Below are 17,611 nucleotides of genomic sequence, written 5' to 3'. Positions count from 1 at the left end.
ACCTAAGAGGAGAGGCTCAGGGACCTGAACCTGTTCAGCCTCCACAAGAGACGGCTGAGGGGGGATCTAGTGGCCTGTTACAAACTAGTCAGAGGGGACCAGCAGGCATTGGGGGAGTCCCTGTTTCCCCAAGCACTACCAGGCATGACTAGAAATAAACCTAGCAGAGGGTAAATTCAGATTAGACATCAGGAGGCGCTACTTCACTGTGAGGGCAGCTAGGATCTGGAACCAACTTCCAAGAGAAGAGGTGCTGGTTTCTACCCTGGGGTCTTTAAGACAAGGCTCGACAATTACCTTGGTGGGGTTGTTTGACCCCAGTACTCTTTCCTGCCATTGCAGGGGGTTGGACTTGATGATCTGCTCAGGTCCCTTCTGACCCTGCTAACTATGAAACTATCACTAAAAATGTTATAGACACTTGTTAATGCAAAGCCACTCTTTCATTCAATATGTTAAAACACAGAGCTTTCTTGTTAACAGTAATCCTATTTGTAAGACTGTCATAGGAAACTACAATTAATTTACATCATCTTTTCCTTAAAATATTGCTTCATGGAGGCTACTTTTAGTTTCCAAGTGTAGTTGGTTCTATCTTGGAGCTTTCTAAGTGTAATGTTTTCTGATGAATTTCCAGATTTGTCAACTTCAGAGACAACCCACTGGAACTGCAGGTAACACTTCCCCCATGTGAGAACACTGAAGAGGAAGAACGGGAGCTATTTGGTATTGAGTTCATGCATATATACATTCAGGAGTCACTCAGGAGAGCAGGTATGTCCTTTGTACTATCCCTAATTAGAATACAGTTTAACACAATATTAGAAAACATGGGAATGAAGAGTCAGTTGGAATTAATTTGGAGTCTGCCTGCACTTGGCTTGTATGGGGAGATTCCACTCTTTGGTCTTTATATATTCATCATGAGTTTGGAAAAAGTGAAGAGTTAAAAAATGGAAGTGCCACTATTTTTTTTCCCCTGACAGTAGGTAAAAAGTATCAACACTTGATAAATAAGATGCATCTCAAAACACCAGTCCCCCTCCCATTCCCATCCCTAAATTGTTATTTAATCCTACCTCTTAATGCTTTTGGTCCCATGGGGACTTCTCTGTTAACTGAGGGCACTTGTACAGGTGCTGCAGAGGTGGTAGGGGGTGTAGTGCTTTAATTGGAGTGGCTACAAGACCTGTTCTAATTATCGTGCCACAGCATAGCATGTATTGGGGTCCCTGCACTTAAAAATGGTGTTGGGGGCACTTGAATGAAAGTTCATCAAACGAGCTTTCGTTCAAGTGCCCCCACCACCATTTTTAAGCACAGAGATGTTGATATACAAGATGCAGGAGGCTGCTGGAATGTGATAATTACCATGCTCCAGCAGACTTGATTAATCAAGTCTGCTCTGATTCACTGGAATTAGTGTGTTGGAGCAGCCTCTGCACTCATGTACAGGCACCCTGAGAGAGAAGGACTTGGGGATTTAACTACCTTTTCCTGTTCAGGGGTTGCAATTGTAGGCCAGGATTGAAGCATATAAATAGAACCATGAGTCAACCTACTTTTGCTATATCCATTAAATGAAAAGCGAACTTAAGTTCACTTACAAAAAAAGTTACTAAAATTCAATCATGTCAATTCCAGTTTTTATTTAATCTCCCTTACAATGTTTCACATGTGGAAATACAATTAACAAAAATCATCCTGAGGTGGCATCTGATTGCCAGATGGTCTTTTTTTCTCTAGCCAATCCCCTAAACAGCTAGAAGTCATGAAATAAAAATATTGGTATATTAAAACCAACAGACCAGAAAGAATGTTCGTGAAGTTCAAAATGGAGATTAAGCATGTTTGTTTCTTACATTTTAACCTATTATTTTTCAGAAAACCTGGAAGACAGCACCTCTGATACCATAAACAATGAAGAAAAAATATAAAACTGCTCCTCTAAGCTAAGCTGGTTGCTTGTTGAAGAAAAATATAAGTTCTGCTTCTGAATGGAGAAAGCAACAGCAAATTCTAAAGACAGATGGATGTCTTGTAATTTTCATACCACTAAGAGTCAGCTGGCATTTTTCAATTCCATCTGAGATTGTAAAATTTAATGCTTTTGTAAGTGCAGAAAAGGCTACGCAATGTTTTCAATGAGAGTTGCATCTGTGAATAATGTTTTGATAAATCCAGAAACATTTTGTAGAGTTCTGTATTCTCTCCATTGCACATATCTCTCCTATTATGCAGTTGGCTGGAGTATTGAACACTGATTTGGTACAGCTGTTAAGAGTACATTCTCCAAAGACACAGTGGACTCTGTGTAGTATTGTAACACAGCCTTGTACCCTTTCTGTTGTAAATATTCAATCCGTCCATGGTCAATCAACAGTTTACAAAGATGACCTATCTGTTTCCGTTCTTCAACAGTAAGCAGCCTAGTTTCAAAAAGAAAAACATGTATTAGAAGAGTGTTTGTATTAAGTTTATAATCAAAGATTGTACAAATTGGTACTGGTGCATTTCAACCCAGGCAGGTGTGACCTTTAGGCTAAAGATTTTGCAACTTAATTAAAATTGCCTGTTTTTTATTTTGAAATAAGTACAACATCTGGAGGTTGCTGTAAAATGGTCCATACAGAGGTACGTTATATACTTGCTACATGAGTCATTTGTGGAAAAGTCAATGTTGAAAGGGCTCACCTACCTTTGCACGCTATCAGAATTGCACTCAGGCCTGCTGTAAGCTTGCTCATGTTCATCTGCGTCACTGCTTTGGGTTCTACAGTCTACATCACTTGAACAGGCTTCAGATATGGTTTCTTGCATTCCACAGGTTGCCCAGCTAGACATTCTCTGAAAAAAATTAAATTCTACTTGTCCAAGTCCAACTTTTTTAAAGAATTCCCTGCCTACATAATGCTTCCAGTCACACTTGTGGTGGCAACATAGCGCAATAACAATTCCAGCTACAGTGTTGTAGTTCTCTGAAACATTCTCTCCACTCCTTTCCTTGTGAGTAAAAGTGTTGGAATCAGCTTGGGTGTTATCACTCTTGAAGCGTTTAGCTGAAGGTTCTTCATTTATTCCATCATCCTGGGTTGCAGAACTTTCAATCAAACATCTCAGAGCAAGATCTGTGAACAAAAGTTGCATTTAAAAATGGCTGTAGGTAACTAATGCAGCATTAATGTACAATGTAAAGTTTGGGTAGGAACTTTACGCAGATTAAGGGGGGATGCTATGCATCCCAAAAAGCAACAAGATGCAGGCTGGTGACGTACTATCAGCCTACATTAAAAGGTATTCATTTCAAACTTCGGGTTTTAACAAATGAGCTTAGAAAAAGATAAGACTACCTGACCTGCTAGTGACAAACATTCTTGAATACTTGTTTCACATAAGTCATATTACTAATATTCCAACTACACGTATTTATTGTAGCACTCTCTTCTGTAAAAAGGACTAAAACACATTTTTAGTATTTATGTTTGTAGGAAGTTATTACAGATGATATGGTTGACAGTGTTCCAGCAGTATATCATCAGGTCCAGTTACTTTCGACTCCTCAGGCTGAATGAGCAGGTACCCATTTATAGATGGGTCAACTGGGAGTAGCCTTCAATTCAAGTCCAGAGCAAGGGCCAAGCCTCTGGACTCATGAGATGCATTTCCAAATCTACCATCACCCTGTTCCCAATAAAAAATATATAATACCCTTATATACTGTAATTGTAATAATTTATACATTAATATTGTAATATTACAGTATATACCTGATTGTAAATGTCTTGGTCAAAGCTGAAGATCTGTAGGACATTTTTAACAAAACCAAGTCCAAAATTAGGAAGAAAGTACCTTCCCTTCTGCCTAATTCTAAGAAAAACATGTTTTATCTGTTTAAACAATGATTACAGAAATCTTTATTCTGCATAGCAATTAACAATGTTCTGTTTCCATCTGGATTGGCTCTTTGGCTACTGGTCTTCACTTATGCCTGTCATCACTGAGTTAGGATTTTATGCAAATCAACAAAGGCTTAAAGTACTACTGGTGCATGCAGCAGCAACGGAAGGATTAGAAAGAACAGGGCAAAAGAATCATAAGAACAGTTTTACTTTCTAAGAGGTTTATAATCAGCATTCTGCATTTATAGGAATATATTTGTACAGTTAATACCTGTTGCAACACCACACAAATGCTTCCCAATTCCTACTACAGGTAGTTTTTTTTTCACAAGAATGGGTATCTTTTCTGAAAAAAAACAGAACTTGGATTATTAGAGCTAGGGAACATCCTGCCAGGTAATGTCTTTCCAGCATACAAAATTCAAGCAATAGTATTCCTTTACACACACACAAATTACAATTATCTGTATCTAGAAAGGGCTACAAGGTATATTTAAAAAAATAAAGAGATGAGAAATGACTTGGATAAATATGCTGCTCGTATATTATGTAATCCTCTCTCTTCTTCAGTGTAGAAAAATCATTAAGACTTTTTTGAAATGTTTTTCTTTTGATGAATCTGGCCCAAAATTAAATCCTATAAATTTAAGAGAACTATTTGTACAAATTAGGAAGTATCTAATTTCCTTAACCACTTAAAAACAGGACAACACAAAAATGACTGAGCAAATACTGAGAATCATCACCTACATATTAACACATTTAACTGGTGCTATACATAACATTTTCCTGCATTCTGGCACTATGCAGTTCAGTTTTCAAGTAAACTTCCCCGTCTCTCTGAAAGTTAGGCAAACTAAAAAACCAACTTACTTAAACATAAGTGTTGGATATCAACTTGAAGTCTTTCAAATATGGAGTCTCTTTTTCTGTGTTTACCATCTACCTGTGTGAGAAGGACATTACATGATTAGGTAGCATTGGCCACTTAAAGAAGTGCGCAAAATTGCGCACTTTTTAGTTATTTTTATAAAACAATCCCTGTTCAAATGAACAATAATTTTTACAGCAGGATTTTTTTTATTGCAAATGTGTTGTAAGCAAGACTTAGAACCACAATCAGAGCTAGTTAAACTTTTGACATTTTTACAGGTCTTAGTTAAGATAAAACCTTTTTACCTTCAATTTTCAGAGGTAATCAGACTTTGAGCAAATATCGCATTAACCAGGCTTGCTAACTCCATACCATCCTGTCCTACCTTAAATCTCGTAGTTGCCCTTTCCACGAGCAGAAAGTGAACATTTTCAGTATCTTGCAAGGCAGTATCAACCCAGTGAGACAGCTTTCCTCGTCCAGCTCCAAACTCAACAAAACATCTTCCTGACCCAAGTAAATGCAACTGTTCCATGTGACCTAAAATAGAAGCCTACAAACTTCAAATGATTATGAACCAAGCAAATACATACTCCGCGTGTCAATTTTTATGGAAAACTGATTTAGCTTACCAATCAGAAGCCTTTTCCCAGAGCTCTTAATTCATAAATAACCACTTGGGACCATGAACAGCTCTTCCAAAAAATGTAAAGGAAAGGACAGGGCAGAGGAAATAAACTCTCTCTTTAGCATCATCCTTTCTTTCTCCCAGTTCCCACAGAAGTTCATCCATTAGTTTTTGGGCATGGATTTAGCAATCTGGCATATACTGCCATTATTTTTTCAGCTGTTCCTCACAATAGTCACACAGATATGGAGTTGGACCTCTGTGAGGCATTAGTGCTGCAGTGGTCTACCTGTGGCTGCTACAAAGATGTAATTCATTTAATTATGCTGCCATGGAAATTAGGTCCCAATAAGGTAGTGCAGGGCAGCCAATCATTCCCATGGACCCATATGCCTCTATCATTCTTCAGCTCCCTTTCCAGGATTTGTTACGTTTAGGCAGCCTCACCCCTACTCATTCAGTCCCCTAAAAATCCCTCTTATCCAGAAGACAATTCTCAGGAAAAAAGCCATAAGGCAAACCTCGTTGTTTTCTGACCCCTCTCTCACATTTTCTCTGCAGTCTAACAAACGGAAAAGTCAGGATATTCTACTACTGCTTACTTAATAATCCTTTTCCTTTTTTGTGGCTAAAATTGGATTTATTATAAGAGCATAAAAAATAGAAAGTATGGAACTCATCCTGAAAACTCATACATGCTTGTTATTTATTTCAGGATCAAAATAAACCTCCCTTGTTAACAGCTACAATTTCACAGCAGCTGTTCTTAAACTGTAGAAGGGTAGCTTGGAACCACATCAAATATATTTTGTGAGACAAAACAATACTATGGATAAGCTAGAATCTACAGGAAGAAAGCTATAGTAAAGGAAGCTATTGTTACTAGTAACACAGTGACATCACCTGTTGCTTCAAGTGCTTGAAAGCAGACTCTCCATTTTTTGGGTCATTTAAAACTTCTTTTAAGGCCCAATGGGACAGAGTTGGATCCTTAAGTATAGAGCTTATACCTGTATAAAATGCAGAAGAATATCTTTTAAGCTCAATTAAAATGGCTACCCAATGTCATTCTGGCTTCCACCTTCATACTGAAATAATTACGTGTTACTTAATTTGCAAAATCTTTTTATAGTGCTGACACACTAAACATCTGAAACAACAAAATGAAGAGACACTTATTGGTATATGCCTAAAAACTGGCAACTCTAAATTCTTTAAGTGAAATATCCTTATCAGTCAAATCCTTCAAGTTCCAGACAAGCACTTTTGTAGTTGATCTTCATATACTTTTGGGTTTAGTTCACAGTGGGTCTGGGTCTGTCTACATGGCATGTTTACTGTGGAGCTCCCTAACTGCTCCACAGTAAGTGCTGCAACATCTACACATGCAGCCTCATTAGGTTGCAGTAAACTAATAAGCTCCACAGCAGGGTAGTACTTGTATTTACAAGTACTATCCTGCTGCAGTTTTTGTTTTGTTTTTTTTTTTACTGTGCAGCAATGTGTGTAGATGCTGACCCAGCCGGATGGGTACCAGGGTGAAGCACCCTTGTGCCCCAGCTGGCCCATCTGCAACATGCTGAGCTGGGCAGGAACAGTTCTAGATTGGCAGACTGATCTCTGGGGCCCCTGCCAGCCAGGGCTGCTTTGATGTGGTCCCAGGCGCACATTCAAACAGCATGCCCAGGAATAATAAACTCCATTGTAATAAATACTGGAGCTTATTGTTGCACCTTAATTACATGTGTAGACACGCCCAGTATCTCCAAAGATTTAGGAAACTGCTCTAATTTTGGCACCAATAAAATAACCAAGAATAAATACATGATTGCCTGCTGCTTGTTCAGAAGCAATTTTCCTGGCAAATGCTTTTTCCCAGAGCGGTACATAGCCATCACTATTGAAGTTGGCACCCAAAAAGGAAAGTGAACAAATATATAATTTATCTCATCTATGTTAAAAGCAAAAGAATAAAATTGACTTGTCCTCAAAAGAACAAACTAGATGGAAAGGGGAAAAATACTAGCTATCAACATGACACAGGTAGTTCTTTAATACTAATATGCCTGAAGTGACAAAATATGTATTCCTATTAATCTTCTTTTCTTCTTTAATCTTTGCAGATATTCCATACGCAAATAGTCACAAAATATTTGATTAGTTCTACAGACCACAATTTAGAATATTTCACCCCAAAATTACTCACCATTACTTGCTTTTTTCAGTTTTCTAATTAAATCCTGTAACTCTTCTTTAGACAGAGAAGAAATTGGTACCTGTTTCAAAAATTAAAAAAAAATAAAGGGCTTTCCTTTTATTTTGTTCTTTAGTTATAAAAAAGCACAATACATGAAAAACAAATAATATAATTAATACATGGACTCACCTGCTCTTCAGGTATTTTTGTTACATCTTTTAAACCTGCATTTATATCTTGAACATAGTAGACCTTAATAAAACAAACAGCAGCATGAAAATCAAGTAGACTCATAGCTGAGAATAGCATACAAAGCCAAAGGAATGTGCATTCTGCAATGCACTAATAATAATTCACTTAGCAGAAGTCAAACCATTAAAATGAAGAAAACAGTTCCAAGAAGATGCTTTTATTAGCGTATTAGGAGTTGATTGTGAAAACATTCTTCAATAGTTTTAGTGGTTATTATAACAATGATTAATCTGACAGATTTCAAGAAGACTGAGGACTTTGAATTTGCAAAGTCCTGCTAGCACTGTTGGCAAGGAGCGTGACAGAATTAGACCCTATGGCTGATGTAGCTTTGCTAACAGAATCCCCTAGGGTAGATGCGTCTCTGCTAGCAGAAGCTGCCTTCTACCAGCAGAGCATCTGTTGTTCAGGGAAGTAATGTAACATTGCAGACAAAAATCCTCCTTTTGCCAGCAAAGTTGCATCAACACCAGGAGCTGTACTAATGTAGTGCTGCCCCCTTAGCTATGGCAGCAGCAGCACTGTAGCACAGACAGACAATCTACTATGCTGCTAACAATTTTAAAATTGAATCCTATATTACACTTGTGCCACCACTTCATATTTTATTTTAATATCAAAGTCTTCCATAATTAAAAGGATTTATTTTACCAGAAGTTCTCTAAATTTCTTGAATGTTGATATTTCATCTATGTGGGCACCTTCAGTTTACTTGAACAAGTTTGTTGGCAGTAGTGTTTAACAAACGCCGCAGAACACAGGACCAGTGAAGGATCACTTGCATCCAGTTCCCCAAAACAGGCAAGAGCTACTTACTTGCTCCCATATATATCTAAATGAAGTATACCATTACCATAGGAAAACATAGTCTTTTGCTTTGAGCAAAATTAGGACACTGGGACACCTGCACACAGCACAATCCATGAATCCTGTTTCATACAGTATTTATGCATCTTTGCATGGGTGACTCTTAGTCGGGGGGGGACTTGTCTCCCTCAGTGGCCAGTCAGTGATTGGGGGGACCAATCACACCGAATGGGTGGGGGGCATCTCCGTGGCCGATTGTTCTGATCTGGAAGTGCCAGCAGCATGCCACTGGCACTTTTGGGTCAGTGCAATCGGCTGCAGGGGGACTGGGTGGATCGGTTCTCCTAGCGCCCTCATTCCCTGGCCGATGTTCTCGGGCAGGGGGGGCACCAGCACTCTCACCTGCCCCCCCTGCCTGTTGTCTAAGCAGCAAACGCTGGCTGTCAGGGTGCACCAGCACTCTCAGAGGGTGCACACCCCCCCCTACACATTGCCACTACATTTTTGGTTTCTCCCTTTTTATAAAAAATAAAAACTTTCTATGTTGAGATTACTGCTTTCTGGTTCCCAATTCCATGAAAAATTGTATGTGTTTGTATAATAAATGGTTCTTTCACTTCCAGAGGTGGGACTGAATTTAAAAAAAAGTACTTACAGGCTTTGGTTTCTCTCTTGAGTTACACTTTTTCAAATGCTTTTGTAGTTGATCTTCATATATTGTGCTAAAATCAGAGGGAGGAAAGTTAGCTGTGATAGCATGAAGTCAAGCAGAAGGCAGGGCGCTGCGATAAGGGTGGCACCTTATACAGTAATTTGTTCAGGCAGACATGAGTTTTCGTAGGCAACAGCCTACATCATCAGAAGCCAACAGAGTTAATCTCTAAGGTGCAACCCTGCCCTGCCTTCTGCCCAAAATCAGAGAGGAAAAAAAAAGCAATGGGAGTCATAATGAATATACAAATAAATTAAAAAAAAAAACTTACTGGTTTGGATCAAGAGGGCATGGAATTCTTTTCCTATCATTTTCTTCCTAGTTGGAAAGAAAAACATTATACTTAGCCTGTTTATAGGACATTCAATGGTCTTGTTCTAAAAAATAACTTGTAGAGGTGCACCTGTGGATCACAACATTCACATTACCAAGCCTGGGTTTATTGAAATAGAGCACAAGATAAAAATAGTGCGTCTTCAAAAGGATAAACCATGTGATTTAACTGGATGCTGTATGAAAAGCATACATGAAAGCTACGTATCACACAACCCAGAGGCGAGCGAGCAACGGGAGCTGGCCTAAGTGCCCGGGAGGCGGCGTGCCCGGGGGGGGGCGCGGAGTGTGACGAGGTGGGGCAGTCCGGTCCGCTCTGGTCCGGGCTCACCGCGTGCTGCGGGCTGCAGCTGAGGCGGTCTAAGGACGCGCGGGCAGACCAGGCTCCTGGGGTAGATGCCATCTCTTTATCAGACCAACTAAATGGTTGGGAACAATGTTCGTTGCTACCTTTCGGGCACACACGCCCTTCTTCGGAGGGCACGCGGGCACCCCCGGCGCTGGCTTTAACCCCGCGGCGGCGCCCCCGGCCCATCGCAATAGGGACGCTGGAGCCGGTCGGTCCGGGGGGGGGGGGCGCGCCCCGCAAGGCTAGGGAGGCTCTTCAGACCCCGGGTCTCCCCTCGCCACTACCTCGTACTGCCCGTGCTCGCCGCAGAAGCGCCTGCCCGGGGCCGGAGTCATCCTGCAGAAGCGCTTCTTCCGCTCCACGAAATAGCTGCAACGGCCGGGCTCCGGGTTGCGAGTCCCGAGTGCCTGTGGCGGCCGGCCCTGCTCAGTCGCCATCTTGTGGCCCCGCCCCCGCGGGAGCCAGGCGCCAAACTCGACACGCAAGATGGCGGCGGAGCGGCTGTTTGAGCGCGCGGTGCGGCTGCAGCTGCAGCTGCAGGGCCCGGCCTGCGAGGAGAGGTGAGCGGACCCGCCCGGCCCGGCTAAAGCGACGCTGCTGGGGGCCTCCGAGCCGGCGCTGGAGCCGGGGTGTCCGAGCGGCTGCGGTCCCCCCGATGGGGCTGCTGAATGGCCTGTGCCGTGAGGCAAAAGACCAGGCCCCGGGTGGCCCGTGTCACACCCTACAGCGGGATTTGGGGCCGATCGCACACAGGGTCACGGTGCTGTCAAGCCGGGTCCGGCCCCCTGTGAATGGGAGCAGGTTTCACCGCCTGCCCAGGAGTGGGGGGACCTGTCCCTCCCAAGTCTGTCCTGTTGGCCTGTGTGGGGAGAGCTCCCCCAGGGCCAGCTTTGCGGCATATTGGTGCTTGGGGAAAACCTGGCTTCACCAGGGTCTCGGGGTCCTGGGTGAGGAAACACCACTTGGTCTTGAGATTCAGCCAGTTGCAGAAACTGGAGCCCCTTTGCCACATTAAACTGCTCACTGACACTCCTGGGATGCCTGCCTGACTGCGCCCCACCAAACAAACTGAACGGAGAGGAGAGGAGCTGAGTCAAGCCATCCCCCTGATTTCCCCCCTTGTAATAAAGGGGTCTCTGATGTTCCTCAGAACAGCAACAGATCAAGTACGGAGACATGGGAGCATTTGAAGCATTGCTGTCTAAACCACAAAGGAATATTCTCTTTTTCTCCATTGAGCGACGCAAGCACCTATTTCTTTTCAGGCAGCCACAGTTACTTGGCTGTGTAAGTGGTGTTTTGGGCACTCGCACAGTGTTCGCAGGTCTGTGAACAGCACAGGGGAGGGATGCAGAAGCGTCCGTTGCACAAGTGCAGCCTTCATTGGCATACGGAAATGAGGGCCCTTGTGTTTTAGCTGAGGAGTTAGTGAACTCGCATAAGAACTGCAGACTACAGGTTCCTATTGTCCAGTATCCTATATCACATCGTCATTTTAAAGTGGTGATCTCACTCCCGTCCCTGTTGTTTTATTATTGCCACTGTCTTAGTAGCCTTCCTCTCTGATGGGAAGTGCTCCAGGGTGGAGGGGGGGCCCCCTTTAATTAGAGCAACTCTCAGTGACTTTAATGAGCTTTAGTTAAAGCACCCCTGACACTTTTAAAGTGTGGGGACACTGAATACGTGTGACATGGAGGCTGCATGGGTGACTGGTGCCTCTTGAGTCTGCCTCTTGAGTCCCCCAGTGGCCAACTGCTGACCCTGGAAGCATCAGCAGCAAAACCGAATGTACTGCATGCACCCCCACTCCCCGGCTGATGCCAGTCTCGGGGAGGGGGCACTGCCCAGTGCTTTTCTCGGCGCCCCCATTCCCAGCTGGCACGGGCCATTCTCGCAGGGGGGCACATGCCCATGGGCAACTGGTGCCTCCCGAGTCTGGGGGGGCACCAGCAAGGCATGACTGGGGGAGGGGGAGGCGTCCCCAAGCAGACAGCCAGAGAGGTGGGGTGTCCCCCAGCGGCCAGTCACTGAGCATGCCAGTAGCTTCTGCCACTGATGGAGCCAAATTTGTGCCCCCTACCAGCCAGAACGTTGGCTGTCGGGGCACAAAAGGCACATCAAAAGGACCCCCCCTACGCATCGCCTATGCAAGTGTGTTGTTTCCGCCGGCCCCCCCCACGCCTCTCCTATGCATCACCTATGCTGCTGCAGTACTGCTTGATTAATCGAGTCTGTTCCAACACATGCTTATTAGCATGCATTGGAGCAGACATCCAGCATGTGTATAGGTGCCCATAGCTTCTTGTGGTGGGCCTTTAACCCAATGGATCCCACAGTGGCAAATAGGTCTGTGTCACACCATTGTTTTAAACCTGTGACCTCAGTCCTGTCTCTGTTTTCTCTTTATTTGTACCCTGAACTCGTTTGTGTTCCCAGTAGCCTCCCTATTGAAAGAGGCTTAGAGTTCTTCCTTGAGGTACCCAAGCTTGCGATCAACTAGGCACATCAAAAGGACCTGTGTCACACAAAGGTAGAAAGCAAATGCTGAAAGGGAGAGCAAACAGAGTATGTTTCTTTCTCATTTGCAGCCTCCAGTGTTTAAGGCCTGGAAGTTCTGATTCAGAAGCTGTGCCCTTAACTCCCATGCTCAGTAATTGCTGTTGTATGATTCCTCCAAGAATTTGTCTAATCCCTTTTTAAATTTGCTTGCCCAGGAAGTTGAGGACTTAGGGCCCCTATACCCAAACGCAGAAAATGATGCGCACCGGCAGCCTTCTACAGAGCTTGCTAATTAAAGCACCCAGTGCTGCATCCCACAGCATGGGTCAGAATGTTCCTGGAGTTATAGGCCCTTCCTGAGATTTGAGTCTGTATTTGCCTGATTTCCCAGCATAGTATTCTAACCACCAGGCCACAAACTAGGTGTTTTTCAGGACCTTCTTCAGCTCTCCTTATGAGACTGAACCATTAGGCAGATTGCAGAAAGAGATATAAAAGGCCATAAGGAAGCAAGCAAGTTGGAAGGTGTTGAGGTAGAAGCTGCTTTGGAATAGAGCAGATGAAGTTATGGCTTGGACTAAGTCAGGGGTGGGCAAAATGCAGCCCACGGGCCAGATGCAGCCCGCCAGACCATTCTATCCAGCCTGTGGGGCCCTGAAAAATGTAGAAAATTAATATGTATCTGCCTCTGGCTGCCTGTCATGCGGCCCTCAATGGCTTGCCAAAACTCAGTAAGCGGCCCTCCACCTGATATAATTACCTGCCCCTGGACTAAGTTATGGCTTGGACCCTTGCTCTCACTAGGGCAGAAACTGCTCCACTAGATTGATTTTTGCCTATTTTATCCACTGGCCTTTAAATGCAAACTAAAGTGCAGAAGCTTAGCTTCAGAAAGAGATTTTGTGTCCACACTGCACAGAGCTTAATAGAATTGCACACTATGTATGTACCAAAAACACCACTTGTGCAGTCAGAAAACTGCCATTTGGGCATACAAAGGGGACTAGAATAGCATCCTACATTTCTCAGAAGACTGAGAATGGGATGCTTGCAATAATAAAGACTGGTGTCAGGAACCAGAAATACTGTCATGTGGAATCACATTGACAGTACGTGGTTCAGCAGGATTGAAAAGTACAGCAGAGAATTTCTGTCATTTGAACTACAACTGTAGTAGCAGGTTGTTATCCTCTGTGTACACGAGTAACTTAAAGGGAAGATGGAGGACGTACTCTATCAAGAATGGGCCTTGTAGGTTTTGCTAATAGAGCAATGTTGAGACTTTGACATCTTAAATTCTTTTCTGGGCTTGGGAAGGAAGTATACTCTGATGGCCACCTGCCTTTTGTCCTGTCTTGCGTCTTATTTCCTTTTATCTTTTCAAACAACTTCTTGTCCATATCACCCCTGCCAACCTGAGTCCTCCTTCTAATCTCATTTGAGTCTCAGTTTTCCTCACTAGAACTGTCATCTCAATATCTCTGTATCTCTGTGCCAAACTTTCCCTTTCAGTGGCATAAACAGCCAGATTTATGCCCTGAGTAAACCAGGGGTGGGCGGGGGGAAGAGGGACAGGAGTCTTACCCAAAACCATTCCTGACTGCTGCTCCTGCCACCACCATTGCTACATGGTCTACTTGCTCTGCTCTTGCCCTTAAAAGCAGCAGCGCTGCAGTGTCTGCACTGGCTGCTCTTGCTGCTGGGGTACAGACTTTACAGGGATTGGAGACAATTTTGGTGCTCCTTCTAAGCTGGTACCCAGGACTGGTGTCCTTTTTGCCCACCGCTAGGTAAGCTACTGCTCCCCTTCCCCTCCTGCCTCTTGTCGTCCCCGGTCTGTTGGTACTTCATTCACTTTCAGTCCCCAGCTTCAACAAGCTCTTTGCACTGGCTTCTTGTCCAACTCCACTCCTACTACTGCACTTACCTAGTCTAGTAGTTGGCCCCTCTGCATTAGGGGCATGCAGCTTCCCTCTCTGCTGTCTGGATATTAATGTGGGAAGTACTGGTATCAAAGAAGAAACAGTTCTCTCTCAGTTCCTGTGCCCTGTACTACTGTGGCCTATATGTTTGCAGGGAAAGGACAGTTAAGCACAGGTAGAACTTTTAGAGTATTGAAATACTAAACTTAACAGGTCTCTAGAGAGCACAAATGTAATCTTTTTTTTTCCTTCCAAAGGTTTGTAACTGGGCTAGTTTGGGGTAGGTTTTCATGGCAAAAGGTTCAGCTCTGCTACAAAGGCAATTTTTTGCCAAAGTTCTGCCCTTTTCTCCAATGTATAGTAGCACTAAAATCTCTGGACATAACAGATGTAAAGGGAACTGTAAGAATGGCTACAATTATAGATTTTTTCCTACTCATTCTTGGAAATGGTTGATATATTTTTACTGTTACTTTAAAAAAAATAGTTCATTTTTCCAGCAAGGGAAACTTCAGTCTGAATGCTAAGCAACTGAAAGAAGTTTCTTTGACTGGAAATGTTATAGTATGTTACAGTTCCCTACTTTTTTTCCACAGGAGAATGTATGTTCGAGTGAGCATTGAACTACGATCAACCTCTACTCCCATTCATAAAAAGGTCTGTGGATTGTGTACTTCTTGTTGTTCTTTAAGCATATTAAATGTTTTATGCTCACATAAAGAGGCAGCAAAATAGTAAGGTTTAACTATAGGTTCTGTCACCTAGCTGCTTCAGTCCTTGAAAGCTTGGTCTCTGGTATTCATATTTGTTGAAGTCTTGGTCAATATTTTAGTATAGGACTTTTTCCCTTGGCCTGTTAATCCTTTTATCAATCTTACAGTGTCGTGAGTCTTACTAACTTATGATAAATTTGAGAATTAAAACAGTTTGTAGAGGCTTTGGCTAATGACAGTGGAGTTTTCTGGCATAGTCCTGTTTTACTTACATTTGGCTCTTATTTTAGAATTCTGGATTGTTGACTTTAAAAATGCATGGTTTGAACCTTCACACAGAGAATCTTTTCCTGAATATAATACATTACAATATTTATGAGCAATTGTTTTAGTTTAGTTTATTTGTCTGTAGCCTAATACCATAACATCACTATCTATTGCAAGATAAAGGCCTCATAAAGTTGCTATCTTTAACCAATTTTACTGTATGTACCTTTTAAATATGTGGCTTTTTTGATGCTGCAGTCAGAGATGTGACTGGTATACATAGGCATTTCCAAGTTAGTTTTATTGTTATATAAAGAGGATGAGGATCAATTGTACCCTTATGGTAATAGGACAGGAAATAACCTGTTTAATTTGCAGCAGGAAAGATTTAAGTTAGATATGAGGAAAACCTTTTTAACTGTAATGATAACTGTGTACTAGAACAAGTTCTCAGGGCAGAACAACAGATTCTTGAGGTTCCTTTTAATTCTAAATTTCTAGCAGGATAATTAGCTCAGATGCCAATAGCAGTGAGGTTTTTAGTAGCATGTTGGCTACCCCCTTGATTAGGGACCCAGATTTCCAAGCCGACACTGAAGCCTATGGTACCGTGGCCTGGCTGGCAAAGACTACCTATAGTCCAAGCATTAAAATCAACCAGTACAGGTGGGCTAGGTAGCATATAGCATTGTGGAGATTCTGGGTTGCATTGCTGCCTATAGGCAGGTGAAGACAAGCTGCTGTAATTAGACAAACCTGTTATAAATGTAGCGTATTTTGGGAATGGGAAAGACCTAGAATTAGCAAAGACCCGGAATTTTAGCCTCTCTTCCCTGTGAAATGTGAGTTCTGTTCTGTGCTGCACCTGTAAGTGGTTTGACAAAGAATCTCACCGTGAGCTGGTAGCTGACCTTTTTCTTGTTTCTTGTTTTCTTGGGTTTCTGTTCCATGTTAATGCAGACTTATCCCAGTTGCATGCTTTATTTTCCTTGGACTATGGTTGTTTATGCTGCTTTTTGTCCTGGTATTCTTTTTATCTTATCGTGATGCCAAGCACACACGTTTTCATAGCTTTCTTTACAGCTTTGGACATGTTTCTTAAGCCTTTTCAATATTATGGCTGTGTCTACATGAGACACCGACTGTGCAGTCATTACTCTATCACAGGGGCTCTCAATCTTTTTTAACAAATGTACTTTTCTGGTGGTGGTAGCTGGATGTGGTGGGGAGGGGTCTTCCCACATCTAGTCACATGTGTGGCTCCATGGGCTGCTCACAGGCCTCGTGCCCAGCCAGTCGTGCACCACGCTTCAGCAGTCTGTGGAGCTGCCAGCCGGGCGATGTCTGTGTGGCCTGCAGAGGTGCCACTGCCCTCGCTTTTCCGGCCCTGCTCCTGGAAGGTGGTGGTGGGAGCCGCCACGTGATCCCCCCGCTCCACACCTCGCCACACAGGGGCACTGCCTTTGCCCGCCATCCCTGCCCTGCTCTGTCCCTGCTTGCCCACACATACCCCCTATCACCTTTCCAAGTACCCCTATGGGTACACATACCCCCAGTTGACAACCCCTGCTCTATCATACCCCCCCTTAGTCTTCTCCTTTACAAACTGAAGAGTCTTAGCCTCTTTAGTTTCTCCTGGTATGGCAACTGCACCCAGCCGCTGATCATTTTGGTTGCCCTGCTCTGAACCTTTTCTAATTTTACATCTTTTTCTGTGATCTAGGGACCAGAACTGCACAGAGTGGGTGTATCTACGCAAAACGCTTGACTGCGCAGTAGATTAATCTAGTTTAGACTAAACTACTGCGCAGTAAAGCATCACTATCTACATGTGCGCAGCATTTACTGTACAGTAAATGAGTCTACTGCTCGGTTAGCTACTAATTATAAACACAGGTAGTAGATTTATTGCACAGTAGCTACTGTGCAGTAGCGCATGTGTAGACAGCTGACCAGGAGCAAATTTCTCCCAATCAACCCAGGTAACGGGGCAGGAGAACTGTCCCCCCCCAGGGAGCTTTTACTTGCCAGCCCCTGCTCTGATTGACCCCCACACATGCATCTGAACACACACCTAACAGGAGGAGTTCAGCTGAGGGCTGCTTCTGCCCTTCTGTGCCCTCCTGCTGCAGCCAGGGGGAGATCCAGGCTCCCCTGGG

At 43.3% G+C, this 17,611-nt stretch overlaps 3 protein-coding genes across 9 annotated transcripts in view; 2 read left to right on the top strand and 1 right to left on the bottom strand.

The window, feature by feature from the left end:
• Positions 1 to 7,607, top strand: part of LRRC39 (leucine rich repeat containing 39) — a 21,341-nt gene extending 13,734 nt beyond the window's left edge. Inside the window, exons 8-10 of one of the 3 annotated variants that reach the window (XR_002094701.1) lie at positions 638 to 774; positions 6,534 to 6,600; positions 7,525 to 7,607. Coding sequence is in view for 2 of the 3 variants with exons in the window: in XM_019501687.1 (XP_019357232.1) it covers positions 638 to 774; positions 1,885 to 1,937 (190 nt within the window). In the remaining variant the exon portion in view is untranslated. Of the gene's footprint in view, positions 1 to 637; positions 775 to 1,884; positions 2,094 to 6,533; positions 6,795 to 7,524 lie in introns of those variants that run through there. The other 2 variants (XM_019501688.1, XM_019501687.1) reach the window with 2 other exon arrangements.
• TRMT13 (tRNA methyltransferase 13 homolog) lies at positions 1,625 to 10,503 on the bottom strand. Of its 2 annotated transcripts, none has more exons than XM_019501684.1 (11): positions 10,336 to 10,503; positions 9,641 to 9,687; positions 9,313 to 9,379; positions 7,788 to 7,850; positions 7,608 to 7,680; positions 6,305 to 6,411; positions 5,159 to 5,326; positions 4,773 to 4,845; positions 4,171 to 4,245; positions 2,699 to 3,128; positions 1,625 to 2,429 (listed from the first exon to the last, which is right to left on the bottom strand). In XM_019501684.1, the coding sequence occupies exons 1-11, from the start codon at positions 10,486 to 10,488 to the stop codon at positions 2,234 to 2,236; spliced, it is 1,452 nt and encodes a 483-aa protein (XP_019357229.1). In that variant the 5' UTR covers positions 10,489 to 10,503; the 3' UTR covers positions 1,625 to 2,233. The 2 variants fall into 2 exon arrangements, with proteins under 2 accessions (XP_019357229.1, XP_019357231.1); XM_019501686.1 differs by having other exon boundaries at positions 7,608 to 7,677.
• Positions 10,504 to 17,611, top strand: part of SASS6 (SAS-6 centriolar assembly protein) — a 26,790-nt gene continuing 19,682 nt past the window's right edge. For all 4 annotated transcript variants that reach the window (XM_019501680.1, XM_019501679.1, XM_019501682.1 and 1 more), the window contains exons 1-2: positions 10,504 to 10,611; positions 15,069 to 15,129. In XM_019501680.1, the coding sequence (XP_019357225.1) occupies positions 10,538 to 10,611; positions 15,069 to 15,129 (135 nt within the window). In that variant the 5' untranslated portion in view covers positions 10,504 to 10,537. The remainder of the gene's footprint in view (positions 10,612 to 15,068; positions 15,130 to 17,611) is intronic.

This window comes from Gavialis gangeticus, unplaced genomic scaffold, assembly GCF_001723915.1.
Source record: "Gavialis gangeticus isolate Ggan-Ray unplaced genomic scaffold, GavGan_comp1, whole genome shotgun sequence".
NCBI classification, from domain to species: Eukaryota; Metazoa; Chordata; order Crocodylia; family Gavialidae; genus Gavialis; species Gavialis gangeticus.
This window is presented reverse-complemented; position numbering and strand designations above follow the sequence as displayed.